Raw genomic sequence first — 16513 nt, 5'->3', positions numbered from 1 at the left:
TTGGAAGATGGGAAATACAGTTGGTCTAGCGGGCTATATAAGTGCAGTGAGGATGCTGGGGTTGTTGAATGAGAGGATAGGTGCAGTGTGAGGAGCTTACCTCTAAGTGACTGTAAATGCAGTGAGGACGTTGGAAGACGGGAAATGCAGTTGGCCCAGTGGGTGATGTAGGTGCGGTGAGGGCGTTGGAAGATGGGAAATACAGTTGGTCCAGCGGGCTATATAAGTGCAGTGAGGATGCTGGGGTTGTTGAATGAGAGGATAGGTGCAGTGTGAGGAGCTTACCTCTAAGTGACTGTAAATGCAGTGAAGACGTTGGAAGACGGGAAATGCAGTTGGCTCCAGGGCAGGATTAATTCGTTGAGGGCCCCTAGGCCAGGGGTGTTCAATGTCGGTCCTCGAGGGCCGCAGTCCAGTCGGGTTTTCAGGATTTCCCCAATGAATATGCATTGAAAGCAGTGCATGCAAATAGATCTCATGCATATTCATTGAGGAAATCCTGAAAACCCGACTGGACTGCGGCCCTCGAGGGCCGACATTGGACACCCCTGCCCTAGGCACACAAGTATACTGGGCCCCCTAGCCCTGCCCCGCCCCCATTTATTTACTTCTTTAGTGCCACTTGTATTTCTTTTTTAATAAAATGTAAAACAAAGATTCGCATACCAGTGCCAGTGTACAGTTTTAGTTCTATGCAAGCCCCAAACAGCTCTGAAGAAACGCCCCCTCCCCTTGCCCCTGGGCTTCGCAGCTGCAGTGAGGACGCTGAGGCGGCAGGTGGCGCCCGTCGACCGGCTCAGTGGCAGCCCGGCGCAGTGCGGCCTCTCTTCCCGGCGGGGGCGCGCGCGGCGCCGGCAGCCGCCGTTGCTAGGAGACGAGCGGCGGCGGCGGCGAGGGAGCGGCCGCGGGCCCCGGGCCGGCTTTGATGCGGCGGCGGCGGCGGCCCGATGGTGCTGGAGCTGCCGCTGAGCGCAGGCCCCGGGCTGCAGCGCTCCCTGCCGCACATCCAGCGCCTCTTCCGGGTGCGCCTGAGCCTGCGCGGCGCCGGGCCCGGCCTGCGGGTGGCCATCGAGCAGGGCGCCGAGAGGGACCGCGGCAAGGCCCAGGTGAGCAGCGCACGCCAAGGAGCCTCTCTCTCATGCATAGTTATTAGGGCTGTCCTCTGGGGGGGGGGAACCTCTGGAGCAGGCGACCCCCAATGAACGATTGGCCTGTTCCAGAGGTTCCCAACTCCCCCAGAAGGAAAGCCCTAATGAATATGCATGAGAGAGATCTGCATATAATGGAGGTGGCAGTCATGCAAATCTGCATATTCATTAGGGCTGTCCTCTTGGGGGGGGGGGGGTTGGGAACCTCTGGAGCAGGCGACCCCCAATGAACGTGCAGGAGAGAGATTGGCCTGTTCCAGAGGTTCCCAACTCCCCCAGGAGGAAAGCCCTAATGAATATTCATGAGAGAGATCTGCATATAATGGAGGTGGCAGTCATGCAAATCTGCATAGTCATTAGGGCTGTCCTCCGGGGGAGGGGGGTTGGGAACCTCTGGAGCAGGGACCCCCCAATGAACGTGCAGGAGAGAGATTGGCCTGTTCCAGAGGTTCCCAACTCCCCCAGGAGGAAAGCCCTAATGAATATTCATGAGAGAGATCTGCATATAATGGAGGTGGCAGTCATGCAAATCTGCATAATCATTAGGGCTGTCCTCGGGGGAGGGGGGTTGGGAACCTCTGGAGCAGGGACCCCCCAATGAACGTGCAGGAGAGAGATTGGCCTGTTCCAGAGGTTCCCAACTCCCCCAGGAGGAAAGCCCTAATGAATATTCATGAGAGAGATCTGCATATAATGGAGGTGGCAGTCATGCAAATCTGCATAGTCATTAGGGCTGTCCTCCGGGGGAGGGGAGTTGGGAACCTCTGGAGCAGGCGACCCCCAATGAACGTGCAGGAGAGAGATTGGCCTGTTCCAGAGGTTCCCAACTCCCCCAGGAGGAAAGCCCTAATGAATATTCATGAGAGAGATCTGCATATAATGGAGGTGGCAGTCATGCAAATCTGCATATTCATTAGGACTATCCTCCGCGGAGGGGGGGGGTGTTGGGGACCTCTGGAGCAGGTCAGGTTTTCAGGCTCCCCGCAATGAACATGCAGGAGAGAGATTGGTCTGCTCCAAAGGTTTCCAACCCCCCCCAGAGGATAGCCCTAATGAATATGCAGATTTACATGCCTGCCACCTCCATTATATGCAGATCTCTCTCATACAAATTCATTAGGGCTATCCAGAAAACCTGACTGACCTGGGGTCGTCCAGGACAAGGTTGGGAACTACTGCTGTAAATGATCACTAAGAGGTGGCTAGATTGAGAGTCAGGCTTCCACCAGACCGAGAAGCCTTTGTTTCAGGTACAAAACTGAAATTGGAAGCCCTCCAGGGACATGAAAAATACATACTATACCTGCCTGTAATTTATATTGAAAATGGCAGATAAAGGCCAAATGGCCCATCTCGTCTGCCCAAATCTTTTCTTTAGCTCTTCAGATGAAATGGGAGTGGGGGCAGAGAATTTCACCTCCGTTTAGTCTTAGGCTAGTCTGTATGCATATAAGTACAGAAAGGGGGAACCACTGCAGCCAAAACACAGGGTGAGTTTTGTGCAGTCTGCAAGGGGACTTTACCATTCTTTCCAGAGGTAAAAGAGCTGGTTTTGGCCGATGATGCCATCTATTTACAACTTGGTAATCAATAGGAAGTTGTTTATAATAATTATAGTTCAGACATTTGCTATAATCCTTTCATCACTATGGTGATTTATCGATTTTGCTTTAGCAGGGGCTTGAATTAAGATAGGGGTGGGTGACTTTTTTTCTTTTCGTGCCCTTCTCCTCCTTCACTCCCAGCCTGGAAATTCTCCATTAGCACTGAAAGGGTAAAGTTGCTTTGGGGAGGGCGAAAGAGATGGCAGTGAGTCATGCTTTCCTGTTGCGGCACATCTCCTTGTAGTGACATTTGAAGCAGAGACCCCATCACGATTTCTTTTGATGTTAGCCGCTGCCAGTACTGTTGGGGGAAAGCAGCAGAGTGTGTCTATGTCTGCTTCATTCCCAGCTCATGAGAGCTTTCTGTCTTGTGGGAAAATCTTTAGTCTTGCCCAGGCGGCCTTGAATGTCCACATGGGAGAAGGTCAGGCAAACAGCTGACACAGAGAAAGCCCATGGGCTGTGATAGAGATGACAGCAAAGCCTCTGAAACTCTGACATAGACAAAATTATTTAGGGCACTACTAAACTATGGAAACCTGAAATTTCTTTAGGAAATACCTAAACTTTCTGTAGTTGTAGATTATTTTTAGGAGCTCTCTTTTTAGAGCTTTATAAATTGTACATTTAGGCAGTTATGTTTAAGCTATAAGGTGTATAATGTAGGTACTAGTATGATTGGACACTTTTACCAGTTATGTTTCAATCATTTTTATTAAACACTGTAAAGCAAATACAAAGCGCAACAGTTCACATTGTCGTAAACATAAACAACTCCAATCCCTACCCTCCCACCCATCCACCCTCCCAACCCCCACCCCACCCAGGCAGCAGCGGTAGCAGAAATTCAAATAAAGTGAAAAAATAATATAAGAGGCATACTAGCTAAATTTCCCAAATTTGTTTTTGGATGTAAGATGTAAAAGTCAAACGAAAAAGGGTACCAACATTGATAAAACAATCGTCCAGCTTTAGTTGACATATCCATAATATCTACACTTTTACCAGTTAAATTCATATATTTCCAATGTAGTGCCATAACAGGCATCTTTGCACTGAGGCATTGAGAGGATCAGGGGTGGGCAACGAGGGCCGCAATCGAGTCAGATTTTTAGGATTTCCTCAATAAATATGCATAAGACCATTTGCATACAATGGAGGCAGTGCATGCAAATAGATCTCATGCATATTTATTGGAGAAATCCTAAAAACTCAACTGGATTCTTGTTGCCCACCCCTGGGTTAGAGGGATCTCCCTTTTAATATGTGCTGCAGCTCTTGAAGGGCCTGATTTAGTAAGGCTCTTTCCCATTCTGGAGCTTGGCCTGTGGTTTCCTCCTGAGACACGTGGAAAACCTTTCCAAAACTCCAAAAATAATTTGCAAGCGTTCAAAAAAATATGGGAAAACACATCAGTCACCAAAGAAACATGCACACTAGGGTGTGTTAGAAGTAGAGGTGTGTGCAGGGTTGGGGACAGAAAAGTCATTACCACTGTGGGGACAGGAGGGGTCTGATTCAAAATGAATGGGGACGGGAGGGGATGTAGATCAGATTATGTCCCTGTGCACACCTTAAGAACATAAGAATTGTCATACTGGGATAGACGGAAGATTCATCAATCCCAGCAGCGGCCAACCCAGGTCCCAAGTCCCTAGCTAGATCCCAAGTAGTAAAACAGATTTTATGCTGCTTATTCTATCATACAATGAAAGCAGTGCATGCAAATAGATCTCATGCATATTCATTGGGGAAATCCTGACTTCCAAGTTTCAAGTTTATTTAAAATTTAATTGCAATATATTTCAAAGCGATTTAAAAGTATAAAAATGGGTATTAATAAAAAGTGACATACTTTAAGACACCGACAATACAGGAAACAAAAGGCAGAAAGGTTCAACTGCAATGCTTAAAACAGGGGTGTCCAACCTGCTGCCCTGTGAAGGATTTTGTGTGGCCCTGGTCAAGGGCGATGCAGTGTTTTCCTCTGCTGCTCCTGGGTGTTTACTGTCTTGCCGGCTCCCTCTTCTGCCTTGCTGGAGCGTCTGCGCATTTGTGCAGCCCCAGAAACATTTTATTCGGCCCAGGGAAGCCAGAAGGTTGGATACCCCTGGTTTAAAAGAAAAGGAGAACATGTAGGGTTAGAATATTAGAATGGGGAATTGTTACCCATTAATTTTCTTTTATAGGGATAATAGCTCTCAGAAGAATGTTGAGTGCAAAGGAATTCGAGAAACTCAATTTTAGGACTCAAAAGTCATTTGAACCTGTTAAGTGATTTTCTTCTCCGATATAAATTGGCAGTGAATTCCGTGTTTGTGGTGCCGTGACAGAGAAGATTGCGTCCCTAGGCCATCTCAATAATGACCTATAGACTTCTCTTTTAGGAAATTATCCAAACCATTTTTAAACCCTGCTAAGCTAACTGGAAACGTCAATCGCTCCTCCTAAACTTACTTGCTCCACTTCATCACTGACGCTGAAACCGTGGATTGAAGACAAAGTTTTATTTTATTTTTCTTTCCAGCTTATGATTTATCTTTAATCTTATCTATTGTTTTGCCTTTTGTCTTTGTTTTGTTCTATTTCTATCATTTAAATTTCTCCAGAATTCTACTGTTCAACGGTTCCCCCTTCTGCATCTATTCCTTTCTCTCCTCTCTTCTACCTTCCAAAGTATTTAGATCAATGCTGTCTTGTTAAAATGTTTATTTTATTTTTCCTCTAACTCTACTTTTCACTTCTCTATTATCCTCCAGGTACTTTAGTTAGATTGTGAGCCTTCGGGACAGTAAGGGAATTTTTCAAGTACCTTTCTTATTTCTAATCTTAATGTATATTTTCTGTAAACCGCTTAGAACCTAACGGATGTAGCGGTATATAAGAAATAAATTACATTACATTACATTACAACTGATTTCACCACATTCTCAGGCAGGAAATAACATAACATAACATAGTGCGTAACCAGAAGTTCAACGCGGTTTAATGTTGTTTGAAGAAATATTTTCTCCAGTCTGTTTTAAATCTACTACTTAGTAGCTTCATCACATGCCCGTTAGTCCTAGTATTTTTGGAAAGAGTAAAGAACTGATTCACGTCTACCCTTTCTATTCCACTCAGGCTCAGATTCTCAAAACTTTAACGTGGTCGCTAAACTGGTTTCCGACGGTTTAGCCTACACGCAATTTAGCGGCAGATTATCAAAATGGCTTTTCTCTGTCTTTCTAGTAGTGTCTGACACTGCCATTCAAATGGGCTCGTCAACATTAAAATGAGCACTCTGGTGGATTATTGAAAATCTCCGAGCCATTTTCTAAGAGCGGCTTCAGCTTTTGGCAACAAAAATCAGTGAATGGTCCAGGGGTGCCTGTACAGTGACAGTGCTGTTTAAAACCCTGGCAGCGAGAGAGATGTCCACTGTTAGAGAATGACACGGGGACAAATTTGTCTCTGTCCCTGCAGAAACTCAATTTCCCCATCTCATCCCCACCAGTTTTGTCGCTGTTCCTGTCCCTGCCCCATTCCTGTAAGCTCCACCTTAACCGCACAAGCCACGAACACTTATGATTTTAAAGTGTTTGAGGCTTGTGCAGATGAGGACGGAGCTTAGGCATTGGTGGAATGAGGCATTATGACATCACAATCTGAGCTCTAGAATGTTGTTACTTAGGAATTGAAAGAGTTTGAGGCTTGTGCAGATGAGGACAGAGCTTAGGCATTGGTGGAATGAGGCATTATGACATCACAATCTGAGCTCTAGAATGTTGCTACTTAGGATTTTAAAGTGTTTGAGGCTTGTGCAGATGAGGACGGAGCTTTCAGGAATGGGGCAGGGACAGGAAAAGAACTCATGGGGATGGGACGAGAAAATGAGTTCCCGTGGGGCGGGGAAAAAAATTTGTCCCCGTGTCATTCTCTACCCACTCTCTCCCGCTGCCACATAACACCCCCGCCCCCTGCAAAGGAGAAATGCCCACTCTCTCCCGCTGCCAAGCAAACCCCCCCCGCAGTGAGAGGGATGCCCACTGTCTTACAGAATAAGGCCAATTGCAGGTGTATGTTAATGAATGAATTAGGTGGTAATTGGCATTGACAATCAGTTGTTGGCTTTACTTGGTAGGACCGTGCATAACTGCGTTTACTGCGTTTACTCAGTATTCTCTAAAACAGTGTTCTTCAACCGCGGTCCACGGTGCGATCGATGCAGCGTTATCTTCGAACCAGCTCCCTCTTCTTCACTGATTCAGTGCACAAAGCCATGGGCAGTGGCTCCTACGGGCGTCCTGCGCCTGAACCGGAAGCCTTCTCTCTGAGGGAAGGCTTCCAGATGAGGCACGGGATGTGCAAGGAGCTGCTGCCCACAGCTTTGTGCACTGCATCAGTGAGGAAGAGGGAGCCGGTCTGAAAATAATACCGGGGGCGGCATAAAATGGCCAGGCGGGAGCAGACCAGGAGGTAAGTCAGGCCAGAAGGTAAGGGGGGAATGATTTTATTTTTGAATTTAGTGATAGAATTACGTCAATTTTGAGAGTTTACATCTGCTGTCTATGTGCTTTGTGTAGTTTAATTTTGTGGTTAACCATTATGTGTTGTTAATAAGATTATATTGTGTGTATCTATAAAAATGAATGGAAAAATAGTGTTACAATTAGTACTATTATGGAGGCGGGGTCTGGGGTGGAGATTGGGTAGAAATGGGCGGGGTCTGGCCCACGACTTAGCCCAGTGTTCTTCACTTGCCGGTTCACAGAATAATTCTTTTATTTCTGCCGGTCCATAGGTGTAAAAAGGTTGAAAAACGCTGCTCGAAAAGTTTCATGCTCAAATTCCAGAGCGCATAACTCCAAGGGAAGCAAGAACCAGGCACCTAAATGCCTGCAGAAAGATGTGATCAGTTAGGTACTAGCGCTTCAAACTTTTTTTTAGCTCTGGCACATTAAATGGAGAAGTGAAAAACCAACAAAAAATGAAATTTGAGAGATATTTAATAAAGTTCTTTCAGCTATGTCTGGGTAATTGTAACAATGGTGAAATTAAAGTAGATAGAATAGAATTGCTAATCAGTGGTTTTGAATGCAAATTAACTGAAAACGTGGCTCGATGGTCGACAAGCAAACACGCATTTCTTCATCTACCATCTTTTTCAATTTAGGGCTCCTTTTACAAAGGTGCGCTAGCGTTTTTAACGCACGTGCTATAGCGCGTGCTAGCCGAAAAGCTACCACTTGCTCAAAAGGAGGTCGTAGTGGCTAGGGCACGTAGCAATTTAGCGTGGCTTTGTAAAAGGAGCCCATAATTTCGGTCAGAGCTCAAAATCCAACTTTGCAAAGATAAGAAGATCCAAACGGTAACAAAGACTTGCTTGCTTTAAGTTAGTTTTATTTTTTAGGCAGTGCCTTTTATATACTGCAGTTCTCTGCAAGGAGTCAATGCGGTTTACAGTAAGAGTTAGATCAGGTTTTATGTTTAAGCCTAGTCTTGTGGTTGTTTGGGTGATGAAGAGAAGGGTAGGAATTTGACGACTCTCGTGGCACACAGTTTGAGAGACACTGAACTACAGATGCTCTCTCTGTCCCTGTTTTTATGTACTTGAGGCAACAAAGGGTTAAGTGATTGCAGTAGGAATTAGAGAGTTGCACGGAGACAGAAATCCCACCCGTCCCCGCCAGGATCCTCTCCATCCCACCCGTCCCTGCCAGGATCCTCTCTGTCCCCACAGGATCCTCTCCATCCGCATCCGTCCCCGTCAGGATCCTCTCCGTCCCCACCCATCCCCACCAGGATCCTCTCCATCCCCACCAGGATCCTCTCCATCCCCACCTGTCCCCGTCAGGATCCTCTCCGTCCCCACCAGGATCCTATCCATCCCCATCAGTATCCTCTCCGTCCCCACCCATCCCCGCAAGGAATTACCTCCATCCCCGCCCGTCCCCATAAAAAGCAGCAATTACTTCTGACAGGATCGTCAATTCCACAGTTTCTTTTGCTGTTTCCTTGTGGAATCTCTTTGGTGGAACCCTTTTTCTGTTTTCTGTTCAGGTAATTAACTTATAAACCCCCTCTTTTACTAAGGATGATGTGTCCATTATATTCTATGGACGAACCCTGCTTCCAAAGCCTTCCATCCCCGTGGGAGTCCCGTTGGCTAGAGGAGGGTCCCCATGGGAGTCCCGTGGGCCAGAGGGGTGTCCCCGTGGGAGTCCCGTGGGTTAGGGGGGATTCCCGCGATCCCCGTTCCCGTGCAGACCTCTAGTAGGAATCAGACCCAGTTGCCCAGGACGGCAGCTCACTGCATTAACCGTTAGGCTACTCCTCCATTGACGTAGCAGACGTGCTTCTCACTAAAGCTAAAGAAGTCCTCGACATCTGGGCTTATTAGCTAGTGCCTTTAAATATGCAGTGTGCTGGTTTCATGTTTATTATTAAAATTTGATCGCTTTACAATAAAATTGGGAAACAAATAATCAAATAAAAACAAGAGGAAAAGAGTGAACTACATTTTAAAAGAGAAGGAACAGGTAAGGGAAACACGAATGGGAGGAGAAGAGGATAAGTGAATCGATGTTATGACTTAGGGTTCAAATGCATCTTTAAAAGGAAAGCACTTTAGAGATCCCTTGAATTTCATAATCTTTTTTCCTCTCTTCAAAAGGCAGGGAGTATACAGACTATGGAGTTTTCCTCCAGGAATTTGTCCAAACCTTCCTTAAAAGCAGATAGCGTAGCTGGTTTTAAGAACGGTTTGGACAAATTCCTGGAAGAAAAGCCCATAGTCTGTTATTAAGACATTGGGGAAGCCTCTGCATGGAATGTTGCTACGATTTGGGTTTTGCCAATACTAGGGACCTGGATTGGCCACCTAGAACAGGCTACTGGGCTTGATGGACCATGGGCTGATCCATGATGATATACAAAACTGTTGCAGAGCACACTTTGCACTGTGCTTTATTGCATTGCCTTTTCTATGTCTATGTGGAAGCAAAAGGTGAGTAAATTTGTCTTTTTAATTTCAATATTTTTATATGGATCCCTTCCAATCTCCATCTCGCCTATATTTATGCTTAGCTTAGTCTCTATCCACAGAAAGCTCTCACTCCAGAAGTTTCTCGCCTCTTTTTTTCTCTAGCAAAATTCTCCCATCTTCCCTTAGTCCTCTTACCCCCCAGCACACACTCTCTCTCTCCCTTCGTCCTTGGTAGTCTCTCTCACACACCTTCTTGCTCCAGTAGTCTCCGTCCCTTGGTTCTCAGTGAGTTCAAACTTCATGATGCCTAAATTCCCACATCTGGTTAGAGCAGTGCAGGAGTTCAGACAGCACACAACTCAGACTCAGACACCGTGCAGGACCAAGGACATTGGCTACCTTGGGCTTTGACAGACAGACATCCTATTTATCTTAACTTCATAAAGTTATTACTTTTCAGGGGGTTCTTCTTTTATGACTATTTTTATCTCTACCCTCTGAAGACATAACTGAAATGTGCACACCTTGTATATTGCTTGATGTGTTAGTCCGTTTGGATATGTAGAAATGAGAGTCAGCTTCCAGGTTGGAGGTGATGCCTTTTTATTTGACTAACAGGCACACATTTCAGACATGCAGAAATGTTTGTTCCAGCTTTACAAAGCTGGATTAGAAACGTCCAAAACGGAAGAATGTGCACATGGTAACGTGAAATGGTCTGGGTGTGTTTTGGATGGGTCTAGAAAATGAACATTTATTCTCTATTTTAGAAGGGGAATGAACATGGATTCATGTCAGGATTTATATTTACTTCCTAGGATGTCTTGTTTGAGAAAAGTGTTCCTACTGAGCAGCACTGCAATACAGGGATTAGGGGAAGTCACCCACTTAAATACCCCAATGCTTGGTGTCTTCCCCTCCCCTAAAAGCCAGACTAGCAGGAGATACTGGGCTTTGTGACAATTTCAGGAAGCTACTACTGTTTAACACTTCTATAGCGTTGAAGGGTGGATGCAGCGCTTTACAATTTGATATTAATCTCATCTATTTCTGTGTCGCTCATACCTAGACAGGCTCCCAGCGACAGAGAGGAGCGAGGGGTGGGGAGAGAGTAGGGAAGAAGGTAGGTCGGAGGGGGTAGGGGAAGGAAGAGCTTACAATTTAACTTGGAAAGAAAGACAGACATGACATATAGGGTTGGGGATGTAGAGCCCAAGGTGAGAAGAGTTAGGAGTTGAAAGCAGTCTCAAAGAAGTGGGATTTTAACCAGAGACGGAGCCCACCGTAGGGATTCAGGCAGTTTGTTCCAGGCATACAATGCAGCAAGAGATGGAGTCTTGAGTTGGAAGAGAAGGGCACAGATAGGAGGAACTTACCAGTTGAGTGGAGCTCACTGGGGGGGGGGAGAGGGGGGGAGAGAAGTGAAGAGATATGAGGGGCAGCTGAGTGAATGCATTTGTAGTTGAATTGTATACGGAAATGGATGGAAAGCCAATGAAGTGACTAGGAGAGAGGGAAAATGAACATTTGTTTCTAAAATGGCTTGTATATAAAAATGATTATGTTTAGGGCACACAAACCTTTATATAGCTATTGTAGAACATAAATGTTTGTACACTTCCCCTCCGTATTCGCGAATTCTGTATTTACGGATTTGGTTATTCGCAATTTTTGACCAGAAATTTTTTTTTCATTTTTAAAGCTATTTTTAGCCCTGTAAGCCCTTCCCTTAAGCCTTACCTGGTGGTCTAGCGGGTTTTCAGGCAGGAGCGATCTTCCCACGCTCCTGCCCCATGCAGATCGCTCACAGGAAATGGCTCGAGAGACGACGGGAGCTCAAGGCAGCCATTTCCTGTGAGCGATCTGCACGGGGCAGGAGCGTGGGAAGATCTCTCCTGCCTGAAAACCCGCTATTCCACCAGGTAAGGCTTAAGAGGGGGGTGGGGGGGGCTTACAGGGCTAAAAATAGCCGGGGGAAGCGGGGAATAAGGGCAGAACCGGCCTGAATATTATTTGCGGTTTTTCCATATTCACAGACCGGCTCTGCCCCTAACCCCTGCGAATACGGCGAGGTAGTGTATTCTTATTTTGATCTTTGCTATGTTAGATATTTATTTGTCTAAAATGAATGTTTTTGCATTGGTTACTTGCAGCATGAACAGTCATTTCTCACCTGTCTTAGATAAAGGTTCTATATCAGGAGATCCTGTTTTAAAATACTTGCATATAGTGTGTGTGTGTGTGTGTGTGGGGGGGGGGGGTTATAAGAGTCCACAGTAGACCCTTTTGTCATCCAGCATAGTTACAGAAGAAATTTTATTGTTTTGACTTTCAGTAAAAAGGATTTCAGTAAAATACTAGCGTAACTTTCCGATGTCTCAACCTGGACATTTCAGCTCCAATGTGAACATCCTTTCTAAAATGCTACTCTTAACAGTGTCTTTGACAAGCTTTTGAGGTCAGTTTTAGGTTCTCCGCAATGTTTGTACAGCTCAGTGAAAGGGGATGTGGGGCTAGAGGTGATGAGACGGTAACAGTTTACAGATCAAAGGCCCTAACTGATAATTGCTTCTCTCACCCATCTCTCTATTGAATCTACAATGTTTGATCATCCTCATTTCAAAGATTTTCCATTCCTTTGCGCTTCTGAAATTATTTTGAGCACTTTGATTGTAAGGTCATTAAGAGAATGATCTTCCTATGAGTCATGCTCACCACCTGAGCTGTCATTTGTCTTTTTTTTAATATAATAGTTTGATATATTTGCTCAGTTCACTTCTCAGTGTAACATCCATCTTCAGATTTTTTGCATTGGATCATATGTACTACATTCTCAGAAACATGAACACAAGCCTCTTATTTTGGGCTCCTTTTACGAAGGTGCGTTAGGGACTTGAACTAAACTAAACCTTAAGTTTATATAGCACATCCTCTCCATAATTATAGAGCTTGGCACGGTTTACAAGAATTTAATAAAGAAAGGAGTAGCATTGAGGGGTTGGATGTTGAGTCCAGGGTAGGAGAGAACATTACAATTTTGTGAAGAGCCTAGTTTAGTTTTCTGGGGCTTACGGAATAATTGGAAGGAGCCCAGATTCTGTAGTGGGGCAGTAAGATTATTCCAGAGCTCTGTGATTCTGAAAAAGAGAGATCTGCCCAATTTTCTCGCATAGAGGATACCTTTTAGTGAGGAGAAAGATAGTTTAAGTTTTTGGGTGGGCCTGGCGGTGTCAGGATTTAAGGAGTTCCAAGAAAGAGGGATTAGTGGAGGGAGGATGTCGTGTAGGATCTTAAAAGCTAGACATGCGCATTTGAAATGAACCCTGGAAATTATTGGGAGCCAGTGAAGTTTGGATAGAAATGGGGGAAACATGATCGAATTTGGGTTTTGCGGCTTGGCCGCAGTGTTCTGAATTAGCTGAAGTCTTTGAAGGCTTTTTTTAGTTAGACTTAGATAGATGGAATTACAATAGTCTAGTCTGGAGAGGATGATAGATTGAACAAGGACGGCAAAATGTTGTTGGCGGAAGCAGGATCTCACTTTCCTTAACATGTGGAATAGCGTGCGCTAAAATGCCGCACGCGCTAGCCTCTACCGCTTCCTCTTGAGCAGGCGGTAGTTTTTTGGCTAGCGCGCGCTAATCCGGTGGGTGCACTAAAAACGCTAGCGCACCTTTGTAAAAGGCGCCCTTTGATTGGCTTTCCCGTGTGTGTGCATTGTGGTATCTTGCAAGATTGTGTGCCGTTTTCAAGTCAAATGGCTGGTGGAAGGTTAAACGTACAGGGTGGCAAATATTTCTTTTGCTAGGTCATCTTCCAGAAATAGGGGTTGTAAAGTTTCATCAGGGTTTCTACGGGTAGTTCTAGATTTTTATATTATTACTAGTGGTTCCGTAGTTTGCCTTTCCTTGAATTGTAGTTGACTAAAGATGCAGTTTGGGGGTTGATAGTCCTGTTGTAAAGGATTCTGTTGGAGTTTGAAGGTGTTTGTGGGTCAGAACAAATGGGGTAGTATCTTGTAACTTGGCTGTATATAATTATTTTTTAGAGGATTGAAATTGGAGAACTGAAGGTTAGCTGTATCTAGTAATTTGTTTTTTGTATACTCATGTTTGAAGGTGAGGGATTGAGGCTGTAGTAGTGATTTTCCATGGAGTAGGCCATGTTGAGTTTGATGTGGAATAGGATGCAATGAAGGAGTTGTATAACAAACTTAAACTCAACCCAGACAAAACCAAATTCATCCTCCTCGAAAATGACAAAGTCCAAACCATAACCAATTTAAAACTCAACTCAATCAACTATCCCATCCAAACCACCATAAAACTACTTGGCATGACCATAGACAGATGCTGCACCATGCAACCGCAAATAAATAAAACAATACAGAAATCCTTCGCAATCATGAGAAATCTGAGACTAGTCCAGAAATTCTTTGAAAGAACACAATTCCAACTTATAGTACAATCCCTAATTCTAGGTCTGCTGGACTACTGCAACATCCTCTTCCTTCCATGCCCTGTTACTATAACTAGACAACTTCAAACAATCCAAAATACAGCTTTGAGACTCATCTACTCATTGAGAAAACATGACCATATCACAGAAGCCTACATCAACTCACATTGGCTACCAATCCAAGAAAGAATACAATTTAAATTCTACTGCATGTTATTTAAAACCCTAAACGGAGACAGCCCATCTTACCTGAACAACCGCCACATCCAAGCATCTACTACCAGACACAGAAAAACGCACTCCCCATTCATACCTCCCCCGATCAAAGAAGTAAAACGATCAAAACTACACGACGGCCTCCTAGCCACTCAAGCCGCAAGACTGGCCAACCAGATCTCCAACCTTCTGACGACCACCCCAGACTACAAGACATTCAGAAAAGAAATAAAAACTATACTTTTCAAGAAATTCCTGAAGCAGCCATAACATCACGTACTCTTAATAACTCTAAAATTGACAATTGATCTACTCTTTACTTCACTAGTAACAACAATAGTGCTTCCATTGTTACCCCCTTTTAATTCTTTTGCAAGCCGTCTTACCCTTAACAACAACCCGAGAAATGTTAAAAGATCTACTACTTACCTCTCTAGTTAATCAATAGTTCTCCCATTGTAACCCCCGTTTTATTAATCTTTTGTAAGCCGCCTTGAACCGCAAGGTAATGGCGGAATAGAAATCCCTAATGTAATGTAATAAATGTTTTAAGATTCCCTTCTCCTTCAGTCCAAATATGAAGATACCTCAGAGAATCCAACACTTACAAATGTTGCATCCCAAATGCCTAGAAAACATGTCTTGCTGTCACTAGGTTTTCCATTTCTATATATTTGTGCTATCATGTAGCAATACTCAGAGAAATTGTGCCAGTGAAGTCTTGAACTGATTTTATAGACAGATGGCTGCCACAGAAAATTCAGTTTTACTTTGGAGATTAATGATGAGCATCATGCCAATACTTCTGTTAAAAAAATGTCAGCTTATAAAATCTAGTTTTATGGTATGTAAGCTTGGACGATAAGAGGGGCATAATCGAAAGGGATGTCTAAGTCCGTTTACGTCCATCTCGCAAGCCTAAGACACATTTTCGAAAGATACGTCCAACTTTTTTTTACTTTCGAAAATTGTCTAATTATACCTCCTGCCGATCTGATCGTCCAAGCCACTACCGGTAAATCATCTATCTTTATACCACATTTCCATCCAACCTTCCGTCCAAGTCCAAAACGCCTAGAACAAGCCCTGTTGGACGTGGGAGGGGTCTGCAAAGTGATAGACTGCACACCCAGACATGCCACCTAAATAGTGGGGTACCTTACAGGGCACTGCTGTGAACTTCACAAAAGAGGTGCCATGTCTTTTCCTCCTTACAGCTCCCTTATAGGTGACGGCGAGCCCCCCCAAAACACCTCCAGAATCCCCTAGACCCACTTTTCTACCACCCCAATAGCCCTTATGGCTGCACGAGCCACTTATATGCCAGTAAAAAAGGTTTTTGGGGGTGTATAGGGCAGTGCACATGTTTCAGTATCAATGCAGTGATTACAGGGCTTATGGGCATGGGTCATCCTCTCTATGGGTCCCTAACCCACCCCCAAGATGACTTAAGCTGCCTCTGGGCTGGACGACTAGGCTTTCCTATGCCAGGCGGCCAGGTGATGATGGTCTGGAGGCTGAATTTTAAATTAATATTTTAGATTAATATTTTTAGGGGGGTGTGGGGGTTGGTGATCACTGGGGTAGTGTGTGGGGGTCTGTGTTATGTGTTTTCAGCGCTTATATGGTGAGTTTAGGTGGGTTTTTGTGATTTAGACCATGTTTTACATGGTCTAAGTCACAACGTCCAAGTCCCGTCTAGGCTCTGTTGTTAAACTTTCGGTTATACATGCTGTACAACTAAGTCTAAGCCGGCCTACATCCACTCAACTCCCGCCCTCGACACACCTCCCGAAACGCCCCGTTTAGCTTTGGACGTTGAGCGGCATTATGAAGGCCTAGGTGGTTTAGAAATACATCCAAACCCGGTTTTATTATCAGCGCTTGGACGTTTTTAGAAATGTTCGTCCAAGTGCCAACTTAGGCCGGTTTTTGGACGTTTTTCTCTTTTGATTATGAGCCCCTAAGAACATAAGAATTGCCATACCGAAGGTCCAGTATCCTGTTTCCAACAGTGGCCAACCCATGTCTCAAGTACCTAACTAGATCCCAAGATTTTATGCTGTTTATCCTCAGAATAAACAGTGGATTTCTCCAAGTCATCTCAGTAATGGCCTATG

The 16513-nt window shown here is 44.8% G+C and overlaps 1 protein-coding gene across 3 annotated transcripts in view; it reads left to right on the top strand.

Moving 5' to 3' along the window:
• Positions 1–763: 763 nt before the first annotated feature.
• Positions 764–16513, top strand: part of ZC3H12B (zinc finger CCCH-type containing 12B) — a 111417-nt gene continuing 95667 nt past the window's right edge. Inside the window, exon 1 of one of the 3 annotated variants that reach the window (XM_033945677.1) lies at positions 764–1106. In XM_033945677.1, coding sequence (XP_033801568.1) covers positions 948–1106 — 159 coding nt within the window. In that variant the 5' untranslated portion in view covers positions 764–947. The remainder of the gene's footprint in view (positions 1107–16513) is intronic. The other 2 variants (XM_033945678.1, XM_033945679.1) reach the window with 2 other exon arrangements.

This window comes from Geotrypetes seraphini, chromosome 5 (assembly GCF_902459505.1).
Source record: "Geotrypetes seraphini chromosome 5, aGeoSer1.1, whole genome shotgun sequence".
Lineage (NCBI taxonomy): Eukaryota > Metazoa > Chordata > Amphibia > Gymnophiona > Dermophiidae > Geotrypetes > Geotrypetes seraphini.
Note: the sequence above shows the minus strand (reverse complement) of the source record. Positions and strands in the feature narration are given on the sequence as shown.